At 31.4% G+C, this 14,668-nt stretch overlaps 2 protein-coding genes across 4 annotated transcripts; both read right to left on the bottom strand.

The window, feature by feature from the left end:
* Positions 1-61: 61 nt before the first annotated feature.
* LOC130976551 (uncharacterized) lies at positions 62-2,993 on the bottom strand. Of its 3 annotated transcripts, XM_057901442.1 has the most exons (6): positions 2,613-2,993; positions 2,398-2,509; positions 1,689-1,774; positions 1,033-1,611; positions 821-901; positions 62-344 (listed from the first exon to the last, which is right to left on the bottom strand). In XM_057901442.1, exons 1-6 carry the CDS (start codon positions 2,859-2,861, stop codon positions 336-338), a joined length of 1,116 nt encoding a protein of 371 aa, XP_057757425.1. In that variant the 5' UTR covers positions 2,862-2,993; the 3' UTR covers positions 62-335. The 3 variants fall into 3 exon arrangements, with proteins under 3 accessions (XP_057757425.1, XP_057757423.1, XP_057757424.1); XM_057901440.1 differs by lacking the exon at positions 62-344 and having other exon boundaries at positions 517-901; XM_057901441.1 differs by lacking the exon at positions 62-344 and having other exon boundaries at positions 517-901; positions 1,701-1,774.
* A 670-nt stretch (positions 2,994-3,663) lies between these two features.
* On the bottom strand, positions 3,664-7,600 carry LOC130976540 (primase homolog protein-like). Its single transcript, XM_057901426.1, has 14 exons — positions 7,560-7,600; positions 7,253-7,461; positions 6,918-7,057; positions 6,743-6,798; positions 6,596-6,647; positions 6,423-6,503; positions 6,145-6,225; positions 5,599-5,679; positions 5,344-5,409; positions 5,135-5,248; positions 4,873-4,920; positions 4,701-4,786; positions 4,130-4,190; positions 3,664-3,952 (listed from the first exon to the last, which is right to left on the bottom strand). Exons 2-14 carry the CDS (start codon positions 7,404-7,406, stop codon positions 3,869-3,871), a joined length of 1,104 nt encoding a protein of 367 aa, XP_057757409.1. The 5' UTR covers positions 7,407-7,461; positions 7,560-7,600; the 3' UTR covers positions 3,664-3,868.
* Between the last annotated feature and the right edge of the window lie 7,068 nt (positions 7,601-14,668).

The raw sequence follows: 14,668 nt of genomic DNA, 5'->3' as shown, positions 1-14,668 counted from the left end.
CCGCAATTTGTGCACAAATTAAACAACTGGAAGTCATGTACCAATAAGATTTGTCCTTTCCTTTATTTTTCAATGAGCATAAATATTGACATCTGACAGGCATATCTATACAAATGTTTTTGAAGTCAGTTAAGGGACATTCATATAATGAATGATCCTCATTTAATGGCTCTCATGATGCTTCTGAAAATGTGTAATTGTTCCTTTCTTTCTTGATGTCAATAACCAGAACACCTCCATCAACTAAAGAAGCCACCAAATCTTCCTTGATCCGCATGAACAAGTCCATACTCCTTAAGCCACTAATCTATTATTTCTTCTGGTTACTTTTTTGCTTACATTTTCTACAAACATTAAGGAAAAAAAAAAACAAATCTTAGGATTCAAATTAGAGTTCAAACTTTATTTTCTCATCCAAAGACCTTATGTAAGGTGCAAGTAAGCAAACCAAATGCAAAACAGTAAACAGATGATTTTAAGATTAACAAATCTAACATTTCACCAGAAGAACTTCTGTCAAACTAAAGAGATACATGAATTATGTAAATAATGAATTCCTCACATCACAAGCTAAGTGAATACAAGATTAACCCAAAAAGTGGAACCCCTTAGATTACAAACCAAGCAGATGATACATGATGTTGAAACCTTACATTACACAAACTACCTCCAAATATGTTCATTAGAAGAACTATGAACGAACAGCTTACACATACATTTACATAAAAGTTGCTACATAGTCTACTGTTTCTAATGGGGTAATAATTTAATTAAAATATCTCATCTGTCATACGTTTACAGAGGACTTCAATTTTGGTACCTTGAAGCTGGAAGAGAACAGTTTCGGAGTCACAGAGGTGAGAATAACTGGACCTTCTTTCCTCTTCAGGCTAGTATTTCCCTGGAACATAAAAAATTCAAGGAGAGGGAAAACAAAGAGAATAACAATAAGCAGCACAATCATTACTAGTTATAAAAATGAAATCAGATATGAGCAGACCAAAATTAGTGAAACATTTGAACAGGCTATACCTTTCCAGATAATTTTGAAGGAGGAGGGGCATCAGGAGTAGATACTTCTTTTTTCACAGAGACATTTCTGTGCCTGCCACTCTTGCTGGTTCCTGAGTTACAAGTTTTAGTCCCTTCTGTGCATCGGTTTAAAACAGGCGTAACTTGGTCTTTCCTGGACTTTCTAACAGATTCCATCTCCGAAGACAATCGTGATATTTCTTGGTTTAATCTTTCTGTCTCAGCCTCCATACTAGCCACTTTACTAACTAACTGTGAAATAGTACTATCCTTTTTGTTATTTTCTGACTCCAGTTGTTCCACAAGTGCTCTTACCTTCTCATTTGCTTTGTCTACTTCAGCTTGTTTAGCACTTAATTTATTGTGATATTCTTTTTCCATGATATTGTATTGATTCCACACAAATTTCTTTTCAGAAACAAGCTTCTCACGTTCTTCTTTTAATATTCTCAATTCATCTTTGATTTTCAAAGAACTCATCTCTTCTACGGAATTCATCCCAGGTGACTTGTTCTCTTTCTCACTATCAGTGTTTCTTTTCTTCCTCTTGTCAGTATCCTTCAATACTGTTCCTTGATCCTGTTATAGAAGAAACTATTCATCATAATGAAATGCCTAAAAATATTGGAAAACTCAAAAACGTATGCAATGCTGACCAGTGAACATACTTCTCCGTTAGCGGATTTGCAAGAATGGTTTTCAAACAAAGCCTTAAAATCGGCCAAATCATCCTCCATATGCTCTGCAGTTAAACAATGCCAAGTCAACAAATGTGGTTACAATGGGCAATCAGATATTTCACCATCTAATCTAAGCCAACCATCACATTCATGATGTAAATTCGGTGCAACACATTTAAATTCCAGGACCCCTCCTCAAGAAGGATTGGAAATCTATCGCCTAAATGTCAGTGATCACAAAATTACATTAGATAATTATTATAAGTTTAACACTTTAACTATGCTCCCGTACACGAAATTGCAAATAATCCCAACTGGGTTCAATGGCATGGTCAAAACTCAAAAGTCAAAACTAATCTGCAGTGTCCCCCCTCCCCCCCCCCCCCCCCCCCTCTTTTCTTTCCGCCCCCCAAACAACTCAATGAAGCAAGTTCTACAATCAACTTAAAGAATTAAAAACAATAAGAACCCAATTTTTTAAGTTGCTTGAGCTCAAAATTGAAGGGGAAAAAAAAATCAAATTTAGGATCTGAGATCAAGAACAGGAAGAGGGAAAAAAGATGAACCTTTATCGTTCAAAGAAAAGAACAACGCAACTTTCTTCTAATTTCCCACAAATAGAAAGGGAAAAGTTATCATAAGAATTTAATCAACCAAATCACGAAAGAGGGAAAGAGGAACGTACCCAAAATCCATTTGTAAACAGAAGCCTCCCTATTCTTGTAACCCAGCATCAAATCCTCTCGAGCCGCCTCCAATAACCGTTTCTTCTCCTCAATTTTCAAAACTCCCTTCATCTACCCAAAAATTGATCTTTTAGTATAGAGAAATAAAAAAGAAATTTTGCAATTGCTTTAAGAGTCGGAAACCCAAAAAGGTGAAACTTTTGGTTAAGAATACCTGCGAGATGTGATCGTTGTGAATGCGGTTGTCGGATTGCCAGGCTTCGTTCTGGATTCGCCAACGGTCTTGGAGGAACTTGTTCTGCGTTGAGATCGACTGAAGCTGATTCTGCTGGTTGCGCACCATCTTAACCATCAAGTTGAAGACGGTGCCCCAGTTTCGACGCTCCGATGCAGAAGGAGGAGGAGGAAGAGGAAGTGGTGGAGCGGCCTTTGAAGATTTCTTCTTTGATCTTGTCTCGGGCATGGCATACAAATTGAAGAAGAAGAAGAAGAAGAAGGTGGTTTGCGGCAGCGAATTTGAAAACGGGATTTGCAACGGTCGAATATTTTGTTGTCAGTGAAAGAGTGGGCGTGTGTGAAAGAGGGAACCCTAACTTCAAACTTTAAAAGCAAAATGCGTAATTTCGATTCTACAACGGACGGAAATACATGTTGTATGATGTTTAATATGTATTTACTATCTATTTAGTTATATAATTCTCAATAGTACTTATGAATTACTGCAACTATTTTTTTTTTTTTTTTTACTAAAGATAGAAGACTCGAATTCGCAACCTCTTAATTGAATATGAGAAAATTATGCCATTTGAGTTATAATTCATTGGCTACTGCAACTATTATTAATAAGGTCTATTTTGTTTTGAATATTCTAGTGATATCTTTTGAATTAATAAAATAATGTTTCTCAATTGAAAAAATTATTCTTTGTGATGATTTATGTAGCTATAATTTCTATTTAATACTTTAAATATGAATATAATATTTGTCTTTTTTTCATATTAATTTATTAATCTTATATGCATTTTATTTGTTTACATTCATACATTATTTTCATTTAAATAACATTTTATAAATATTAAGTTGTTTTATTTTTTAAAAAAATGCTATATATATACCAAAATTAATTACCAAATCAATTATTATGTATCCGTGTATAAATACATATATTATTTAACTCATTTTTCTATGAATAACTGATTTTTTCATACATATAATATATTTTTCATACAAAAAATCAAAGTGTATAACTAAATTTGCAAGTCCAAACTTCAAAGAATATGATATACAGAAATCTTCATCACTGTTGCACTAGAAAACCTATATGGAATAATCCCCTTCTAATTCTACTCTAAATCCCTCAAAGAAGCTCAAAATCCCCTCACATTGCTTCCCCACGAAACTTGGTAAAAACCAGCAAATATTTTCTTCATTTCACATTTTTAATTATACAATCTTTGATCATGTGTGTTCCTAATTCCTATAGTGTGCAATTGTATATGGCTCTGCATTTTCAACTATTCTCTTCAAAGTATCAGCTCCCATGTACTTGAGAACCTGTTCCAGTAAACCACAATCGAATAATTACACCGCAAAGAAGAATATTTTCCGAAGAAAATTAATGTCTTACACAAGAAGAAATCAAGAAAATACCAATCTACGCATAGATATGAAATTGTCAACTAACATTTTATAATTTTTTAAAGGATAAGGTACGAAAATCCAGGGTTATACCTCATTTGCATCTTTGAAACAGTTGGTATCATCTTTCTTTGGCCAATGTACTTGGCAACACCTGATATCCACAAACAAAAAAGAAAACAATTAGTAGTATGCAAAAAGTACATGGAGCAATTAGTAATAAAAGCAAATGTAAGTGTTGTGCTCATAATAAAACAGAATACATAACTTATCATTGAATCCAATAAAATCAATTTAAGTATAAGTTAAGAATTAAAAAAAAAAAAAATACACATGTTGGATTAGAAGCTCATGTGCTATAGATTATTTCAAGAAAATTTCTTGTTAATTCAAAATCACTTGCTATACTTTTTTATATACTTGAAATTTTGAGAATCAATGTACTATATTTATTCAAATATACATAAACAACAACTAGGCAGGCATGAAATCAAAATTACACCTACTGTGTTGAGTTTTTCAATGTCTCTTAATAATGGTGTGTCGTGATCACCAAGATGATAGGCGCAACTACGTGTGCAACATACTACATGCATATCTAACTCTAAAGTTCTACTTTGATATTCATAATTCCTCACTATAACAAAATAATGACCGTCCTGACCTTTCTTGTCCAAGGCGTTTTGCCAGCTCATCTGCTAAAGCTCGACCTGGTGGATCATTGTCAGTTGCCAGGATGATGCGAACTACCTACAAGCAGAGAAAAAGCCAAGCTACTAAATCGTTCACTTCTGCTTTAGAAAGATTGAACTCAAAGATGACAGCAAATATGTTACCTTGTCAAAGTACTCTTTGCAGTTCCACAGGTACTGATATGCAGTATCCTGACTTCATAAAGACATGCATGCACAAATCCAAAGATTAGAGAAAATATGACTTTCATGTAAGTTTTTCACTTTGTCAATATACCTCAAATGGGTTATTTAGAATGACAAATAAGTTTTTCAAGTATCAACAGGAAAAGAATTAATGATGCAATTTCATTTCATGCTCTTGTGCATAATCAAATGAACTTTATGAGTAATGAATTTCAAGAACCTTTTCTATTGGTGGTAAATCTTTTGAAACTTTTCCAGGTGCACCCCCTGGAACACTGACACAATTCTGGAAGCCAGCCTCCTCAAGTGAAAGCTTATCAATTTCCCCCTCAACCTGTTCGCATACTCAATGTTAGCATGTCTTCAATTCACCTTTTTTAAGTTTTCATTTGAAGATAAGGATAGGAAACATAAGTGAACAGAATTTACAATGATGACTTCAGAGGCATGATTAATGTCATCAATTCCGTACAGCATCTTCTCAGTGCCTTTTACCTGAGCAACCAATTTAGCATCAACATTATATTTTATATCAAGTACACAAAACTTATTGGATCAATTATTTTATTAGATGAACTTGCATATCTATGTTGTATTATTGGTTTAGTTACAATTATACAAGCTATCTCAAGTTTAAAGCACAACATTAACACCCCAACGAAGTTCAACAATGGAAAACTTAACCTGCCAAAATCTTTTCTCCATTGTTCTAAACTTGCAACCAACAAGCAATCCATTCTGTTTATAAGTAAAAGCAATGATTTCCTGCATAAATTTCAGATGCACAATGAATAACTATTTTCAATAACAGTACTACTAGTTATGAAATTTGATCCACTTCATGATAACGGACCCAATAAGACTAAATTTAGAAGTTTGAATTCTATGAATAAAGAAAAAAATATCCACAGTGCCACTTTTTTATTCAAATAGAAAGATTCATAATCTCTTCCAGTATGGCAATGCATCAAGATTTTATCCATCATCAGTTTATCGTTGTTGTTTTTAAACATCACAAGGGTCATAAAATATCATTATGCCACCCCAAATGCTACATAGCCACCAAAAACATAGCCGTAAGAAAATATAAGAATATAGTATAACACACACCAATCAGATATCTTGGTTCTATTTTTCTAGCAAGTAGCAATCAATAAGAACAAAAGTTTATAATCATAAGAAAAATAAACTGGAGACCTTATAAAGTTATAATTGCACTGTTTGAAATACCTTACTCTCAGACATTTGCCTGACAGCATTTCTGCTTAGCGTTTTTTCGGATATTTGTCTCTCCTTAAAGTATGCAATCAGCTAAAAATTGGAAAAGCGAAGTCAGTACATAAGCAAATAGTGTGAGTAGCACTTTGCAATATATCAACACCATATGGAAATCGACATTGAGAAATTGGCTTTAACAAAGGCATACAATTTTTCCAATTCAAGACAATAGTTTCACCTTCTTGCCTCTGCATTTAAGTACTAATTAAGAAGAAGAAATTTTCGAATACCTTGGGACCAAGTGGTTCCAATCCTAAGCTCTTTTCAGTCATTTGTCCATAACCGTGCAAGTTGCTGTCCTTTGCAAAAACCTACAACCAAATAACCATGAAGTAGCATGTCACCCTATTAGAATTTTTATGTTTGACATGACACAAAAATTCATATAGCCATGTCATGTTACCCGACCAGCCCAGCCGCATTTAGCTCGAAAACACCTCCACATTGCAAATTCACTACACCATCAAAAAAAGTTTCTATCATAACATGTTACTAAAATCACATACGATTACAATCACATAAGAAAGCAAGTAGAAGCAAATTTTTTTACCAATCAGGGATGATGTGAAAAGACAAACTCCTCTCCTTTAGTTTCCCACCTTTGCACTATAGCACAGATATCCAAAACAAACAAGATTAAGAAACCCCATCGACAAATCAACACATACAAAAATACTTGGTGAGTTGGTGCTGAAATTGGATTGCAGTGATAGTAAAAGTGATACCTTTGGACAAAAGAGGTTATGGTACTGCCCGGGCAAACAAGAGTTGTCCAAGTTGATACCAAGAAGCTCCATTTTCTGCTTCAATATCTCCACTTTTGGAACACCAAGGGCATTATTGTCCACAACTTGCTCCACACCATCTTCAAAAAATTCAATGCAAACATTCATAGCACAGAAACCAAACATATCAAACAAAATTGTCATATCTTGGGAGAAGAATAAAACATAATAAAAGTATTTGCCTGCCCAGAAAATTAAAACGAATAACACTAGAAGCAAATGGAGAGGAAGGGGGAAAAAGGATATTCAGGGAAAGTTAGAAGAATAAGAGGTACCTGGAAAAGAGGAAACTTTGGTGGCCTGAGACATTGAATGGCACCAAATAGTGCTTCCTCTTGGTGACAATGCTACATAGATTCTTGGGAGTATCTTGAATAAAAAGGGTTGGGTGCGAGGACAACAAAGCCACAGATTCTGAATCACTGACATGTTTGGTTTTTCTGAGTTTTAAGTTTGATTTATCTTCTATCTTATGTTATTTCATCTGCACGTTATCTATCAAATTAAATTCCCATTCATAACAGCACACACTACTACTACTACTCCTACATGAGTTCTATATTCTACGCTTAAAACTCGAACCTGATGCAGCTCTCTAGGGGGCAGGTAAATCTGATTCTGACCGAAAAAGAAGAAATCATAGAAATAGAAAGGTTTAATTCTTTCCTAAATATTTATGCTATTTTTTATTTTATAATTAAGTTATTTTTAGATTAAAAATATTAAAATTAATAAAATATTTTTTACAAAATATTTATTGATTAAATTTTAATTATATTTTTAATTATAAATATTTATAATTTATAAAAAATATTTAATTTATTTTAATATTTTTATATTAAAAAAATTAAATTATAAAATTAAAAATAATATAAAAATTTAATTTAAAAGGTAAATATAAAAACTTAATTAAAAACTTTTTTTTTTGTCGAGCGGATTGGACAATCTCCAATCCTAGGCATTACACCCATGTTTCGCACACCCACACAACACACTCACACACACTATCATGGGTACTAGGTGTGTTATCGGTTCGGTTTGATTTGGTTTTGGACCAAAAACCAACCGAACCGATATGTTCGGTTCTTACAGACACACAAACGTTCGGTTTGCTGTTTTTACAACAACCGAACCGAGCCGAACCAACAACGATTTAGTTCGGTTGATTTTTTCGGTTTTTAATTTCTAATGAGCAAAATATGAATCACAATAATTAAAGGTTTAAAATAGGCAATAAACTAAAATAATAAGAGTAAAACATTGAAATGGTTAGGGGTTGGAGATTTTTGTTGTTAAGTTAAAGATTAAAATGGTTAAAATATTGAAATAGATGCATATGTTCGGTTCGGTTTAATTTCTATCGAGCCAATCGAAAATCGAACCGAACCGATCGGTTTTGTAAAAAAAACCAATTTTTTGGTTTTTAAATCAGTTGTTATAATTTTCGGTTCGCTTTACAATAATTTTCGGTCCGGTTCGATAACTTACACCCCTAGTGAGTACTATGAGTTCTTAAACAACAACCAGCCTCAGCTTGAAATTTGAATCCAGTGCACCTTAGAATAAGACAAACATAATTGCCACTCAACCAAACCTTGCTATAAGAATAAACGGAATCATTAAACCAAATAAAAGTCATTTGTGGGCTTCGGCCTTTTTACACCTCCAAAAACCGATGCCAATATAAGATAGGAAGCGTTTCACATATATTATTAAATTTTAGTGGTACATACTATATAATGTTCTATTCTTTTTAATCATTGAGATTCATAATAAAATAAATTAAAGAATGAGATTGAGCGAAAATTTTATACGTGAGAGAGAGATAAAATTTCAATACTGTTCGATCTATGACTAGTTTGTGTTGCCCTATTGGATGAGTTGAGACTGCAATTGGGTTTGGGACTAGTGTAATTGACCTCTTTTTCAACAAGCATTGAAAATTTTATTTAAAAAAAACTTATTAATTATTCATTTTCTTCTAAAAATTGTGATTTGTTTTTCTAAAAAAATTTGATTGTCCATTTATAAACTCTTTTTTATAAAAAAAAAAAACATATTATTTAGGCATTTAAAAATAACGATAAACATTTTTAATTTATGGTGAAAATTCAGGTGAAGTCGACGTCACGTGAAATTGATATCTAAAAGTTGTTGGATAAAAATTTAGTCAAATCAATCAAATCATCTAACGATTCTTACGTGAAGTCGACTTTCCACCTTAATTTATAGTTATCATTTTTATGAATTATAATTATTGTAATAATAGTATAAACAACATTAACAATAATAATAATATTTTTTTTACAAAAAATTGAATATAACACGCAAGCCAAACCTTTTTTTTATTTCTATAAACTTCTTTTATAAATTACACATAATTACATTTTAATAATAAATGTCACAATTTGTTTAAGCATCACATTTATATAATTATGTTTTAGAATAAATTATAAAATAGGATTTTTAAAATTTACATGGCCGACAAAAATAATCTTAAAAGATATGAATGATAAATAAGACTCTAAAAAATTTAAATGATAAATTGATCATTTTGTTGTTTTTAATATGTTTATTGAATAAATAAATCTTTAATAAATTTTATTACAAAATAGTTAAGTTCCTAAACTATAAGCTTTAAGACAAATTAAATTCTTTTAAAATAAAAGAGGGAGAGACCAATCTATATCATGGGAATAATAAATAAGGATTTCTAAAAGGTTTTGAATACTTATAAAATAGTAAATATTTATATATAATTATTTTCGTATGAAATTGATAATTAAAAATTATTAAATAATAATTTAATTAAATTTATCAAATAATTTTTAATATCAACTTCACATAAAGATAAAATTGTATATAAGATTTTGTCTTATACGATATTCAATTATTCATACATGGTACGGTGATATTATATATACATATATGAATACCTTGATAATTAATACTATACGTTGTTTATTTTATGAAATAAAACACAAATATTTTTTAAAAAAATATAAACTTTAATTTTTTTAAATATCAATAACATAAAAATAGAATATTTTATTTAAAGATTGAAAAGATAATTATATATAGTGATTGATTTTAATGTTAATTTTAGTATACACATAGTATAATTAAATTAATTACAAAAATATTTTACGTATATTAAAATATACTTTACCAAATTAACCATTAGGTAATTAGGTATTTATGTGTATATTATATAATCAGTTATTGAAATAATTAATTTTGTTATAAAAAAATAATTACATTTATAATAGACCAATAATTAAATATATTTATAATAATAATATAAAAATTTTCAAAAAGTGAAATATTATTTTCTATAAACAATAAGTCAATAATTAGTTGATGTTTAATTGTTTTTACTTTATATGAATTAAATTAATTAATTATAATTCCTCTACAATTTAATTTGCAATTGCTTTAATATAAGATGATGTTTGTGGTGGCATAAAAAAGATGATTAAGAATAAAAAGAGATTGACTGATCCATACCTATTAAATACTTGGCATTTGGTAAGAGGATTAAGAAAAAAGGATATGGTAATTTACTAGAGTGTTACTGTGAGGGTATAAATAGAATCTGAATACTAAAAAGTCAGGCCTATGTTATGGGCTCTGGATTTGGGTGAAATAATTGAATAAGGCAATATCAATAGGCTCAAAAAATTTATAGAGTCCATGAATTTTGATTATGAGTTTTTTTTTTGTTATCCTAAATATTAAATAAGTAATATTAGTCAGTAAAAAAAGGAAATCAAGCTTATAATTCATGAGTGGGAAGAATAAAAGAAAATTGGAAAACAAATTCATTTGAATAAACGATAAAAAAAATATTGTTAAATAGATGTTTGACATTATTTTTTTTAAATGAAGTACTTTATATTGAGATACAAATTTTGAATAACTTTTTTATCAATTATATATTAATATTGGAGTTTAGGTTTTGGGTTTTACTGGTATAATTTTTTTGTTTATTCTAAAAATTGAAAAAATAAAAAGAGAATAAAAAAATTTATTTATTATCTTATTTTTGGTTTTTATAATTTTTAAATAAACAAAAATAAGACAATAAATTATTATATTTTACAATTTTAATTTTTACATTGAAAAAAATTTGGATATCGTTCTAATTACCCACGGTCTGAATGATTTTATTTCTCCAACTTATTAAGGAATTACAAACTAATGCAAATTATTTAAATTAAATTCATGTCATTTAATAATAAAAAGTGGTAGGCAACATTTACAAAAAAGTTATTTTAAGTAAATAAATCTATGATAATTTTATTGTGAATTCATGTTATATTATTTAATTTTCAATAACTCAATTTTAATATATTAGAAAAAATTTTCAATTGACACTATCGAAAGAACAATTTTAATCAAAACTGAAATTAAATTCAAATAATTAGAGTATACTATGTCAAGGACGAATTTGTCAATCATAATAATAGAGCATGAAAATCAAAAGTGCGAGAATAGTTGTCAATGATAGCAATACAAACGTCAAGCCCAAAAGTACGAAAACAATTGTTAATCGAATTTTTAGAATTGATGAACACACCGTAGAATTCACTGTCAATTAACATTAGATTATTCTGTAAATAGAATTTTGGACAAAAATTGTGAATAATCAGTTCATTCTTCTTAAAAAATACTTTGAGATCCAAAATCATTCTTACTCTCCTTGGCATCACTAAGTAAACAGGAGATCTTAAATAATTTTTAGGAAGGCTGAATTGAAACCTGTATTCTATTATCTATTTTTAATTAAAGTTCTTTTTTTTTTTTTCAATCATGCTACACATCCATGTATCTATGTATCTAAGTTGGCCCAAGCCCAAATTTATTTACGGGCATTAATGAAGCGTGATTACATGCGTCCGAAACTCTTTGTTACTCATTCGCGCTCATTATGAAAAAATGTTACTTCTTCCTAGGGATGGCAACGGATCCCCATGGGGGCAGGGACCCCCCACCCCACCCCCGCCACCATAATCCTCCCTCGCCCCTGCCCCGTCCCCTCCACGGGTAACGGGGACCCCGAATCTGCCGGGGACCTAGATAACCACGGAGACCCGCAAATTTTAAAAATTAATAATTGAACAAAGATGACAAACAAAAAGGAAAAGGAAAATCAGGAAATCAAGGGTTTTCTAGTGATGAAAAATAAGTACATTGATACAAGACGATGAAACATTTTTAACATCACATGCCAAATCTCTAAAAGAAATTAAACACTAAATCTGTAATTGATTAAACATTTTTAACATCACATGCCAAATATATAAAAGGAAGTTCAAATCAGATCCAAAAAAAAATAATAAGAACTTTGAAAATAAATAAATATATAAAAGATTTTGTGCTTAAGTTGCAACACCATAGCAAGCGGTTCAAATCACATAGTCGTTGCTAGTGAAGGCGGCTGGGAGTCAGCGGTGCTTTCGCTGGAGTTGTGCAGAGCAGAGATGACACGGGTGGAGGCGGAGGCGCAGGGCAGCGACACTATTTCTAGAGATGAGTATTAGTGACTGGAGTGTTAGAGGTGGAGCAGCAGATTGTCACGCGAGGAACTAGAGCAGCGGTGCAGGTGGAGGCAGAGGGATCGGTGAGGACAGCGACATGAGTGGAAGCTCGACGGCGATAGTGACAGGTTTGTGAGAGGTAGAATAGGGGAGGCACTGAAGAACTGGGTGAGGGAGCGAATGTTGAGGGAGTGTGGCTGAGAATATGATTTAGGGAATTAGGGTTAACTTAACATTTATATACAGGGCTATTTATGTAATTTAATATTGGTGGGTATTATATGGGTACCCACGGGGCGGGTACCTCTCCCCCTGTCCCTGCCCCGCCCTGTTTATTAAACGGATACCCGTATCCGCCACCCATGGGAAAAAAACGCTCCCCATATCTGCTCCCCGGCGGGTAAATCCCCGCAGATACCCGTCCTGCCAAGAAAAATTGCCATCCCTACTTCTTCCTTAATACGAAATTACTACACGAAACCGCTCCTTCTCTTCGAATCTCTCTCAAAATTACTCAAACTTCACTCACGTTCTCTATGGAAACTACTACTGGAAAAGAATTGCGAGAAGATTTCGCAAGGAACAAGCAAAAACAGACGAAAAAAGCAACAGAGACTGACAAAGGTATGAGAAAAACTACTATTCATTTGAAATCTTGCAATGTAGCATTTCTCCTAGTTGCATTTTAGGTGTACTAGATTGATTTGCTTCGTTTAGTAGATCGACGTATTCTTATTGCATTTTTACAGTATAAATAAGACTTTGAATGAAATTTTTCTTATTTATATTCAGTTCAGTGGATAGTGTAATTAGGACTTGAACTTGGTTGTTACTCTGTTCAGCTGACTTCTATTGCATGGACAAATACTATTCTTGATGATTGAAAGTTTATAACGATTTATTCACTAGATGAATGATGTTCGGTTCGGTGGGCTTGGTGATTCTCATTCACTTGATATTTAGTGAGTTTAGGGTTTAGGGTTATTCTAATTGCATTTTTATAGTGTAACTAGAGTTTTGAATGAAATTTGTTCTTATTTTTATTCAGTTCAGTGGATAGTGTATGTGAGTAGATAGTGTATGTTAATTTCAACTTGATTGTTACTCTGTTGAGTTGACTTGTTTTGCATAGAGAAATACTATTCTTGATGATTGAAAGTTTATAACGATTTATTCACCACATGAATGTTGTTCGATTCGGTGGTTTTGGTGATTCTCATTCACTTGATATTTAGTGTGTTCAGGGTTTAGGGTTATTCTGATTGCATTTTTACAATGTAACTAAGATTTTGAATGAAATTTGTTCTTATTTTTATTCACTTCAGTGGATAGTGTATGTGAGTAGATAGTGTATGTTAATTTGAACTTGGTTGTTACTCTGTTGAGTTGATTTTTTTGTATGGAGAAATACTATTCTTGATTATTGAAAGTTTATAATGATTTATCACCACATGAATGTTGTTCGATTCGGTGGGTTTGGTGATTTTTATTCACTTGATATTTAGTGTGTTCAGGATTTAGGGTTATTCTGATTGCATGCAGCATAACTGTTTCATTATTTATCATGTTTTATTCATTGTATCAAGCGAGTTCGGTTCAGTGGGCTGGGACATTTATCATTTCAGTTCTTTCATTATTCATTGGGTTCATTTCTTATGTAACTAATTCCTTTCAATTGAAATGTAGGAAGAGATTGATGGCTTCAGGCACGAATATGGTCCAAATATTCTGTTGCACGAAATGAACAGAATCAGAGACCAAGTGATTCGGGAATCTAAAGCAATAAGACTCCAAAGTTATCTGCTGCCCTCTCTAGCCCTTATTGTAAATTCACATATGGGAATTTATATAGTAAAAAGGATATACTATGATTGACTAGTTGTAATTAACAATATTTTGTTTATCTTGTTTAAAAAAGCAAACAATGCTTCTTTCAATGTATTCACGTAAATATTAATATAAATGTTAATCTATATATCTAATCTTAATATCAATGTATATATCTAATGTTAGTATTTTTATCTGATTCAAGATGGATTATTCCTTATCCCGTCAGTCTAAGATGTTAATTTATATATCTGTTGGAACTGTCTGGCTACTGTTTTGTTCCAGGTTCACAGTGAATTGAATCAAGGTATTTATCAAGACATT

This window comes from Arachis stenosperma, chromosome 4, assembly GCF_014773155.1.
Source record: "Arachis stenosperma cultivar V10309 chromosome 4, arast.V10309.gnm1.PFL2, whole genome shotgun sequence".
Lineage (NCBI taxonomy): Eukaryota > Viridiplantae > Streptophyta > Magnoliopsida > Fabales > Fabaceae > Arachis > Arachis stenosperma.
Note: the sequence above shows the minus strand (reverse complement) of the source record. Positions and strands in the feature narration are given on the sequence as shown.

What these genes read in the sequence shown, in the direction of transcription:
- LOC130976551 (XM_057901440.1), bottom strand. Translation starts at nt 2,861, where the DNA reads ATGCCCGAGACAAGATCAAAGAAGAAATCTTCAAAGGCCGCTCCACCA. An exon ending in ACAACGATCACATCTCGCAG is followed by an intron (nt 2,510 to 2,612) that starts GTATTCTTAACC and finishes ATTTTTGGGTAG; the next exon opens with ATGAAGGGAGTTTTGAAAAT. An exon ending in ACGGAGAAGTATGTTCACTG is followed by an intron (nt 1,612 to 1,688) that starts GTCAGCATTGCA and finishes CTTCTATAACAG; the next exon opens with GATCAAGGAACAGTATTGAA.
- LOC130976540 (XM_057901426.1), bottom strand. Translation starts at nt 7,406, where the DNA reads ATGTCAGTGATTCAGAATCTGTGGCTTTGTTGTCCTCGCACCCAACCC. An exon ending in ATTTACCACCAATAGAAAAG is followed by an intron (nt 4,921 to 5,134) that starts GTTCTTGAAATT and finishes TTATGAAGTCAG; the next exon opens with GATACTGCATATCAGTACCT. An exon ending in AAACGCCTTGGACAAGAAAG is followed by an intron (nt 4,191 to 4,700) that starts GTCAGGACGGTC and finishes TGTGGATATCAG; the next exon opens with GTGTTGCCAAGTACATTGGC.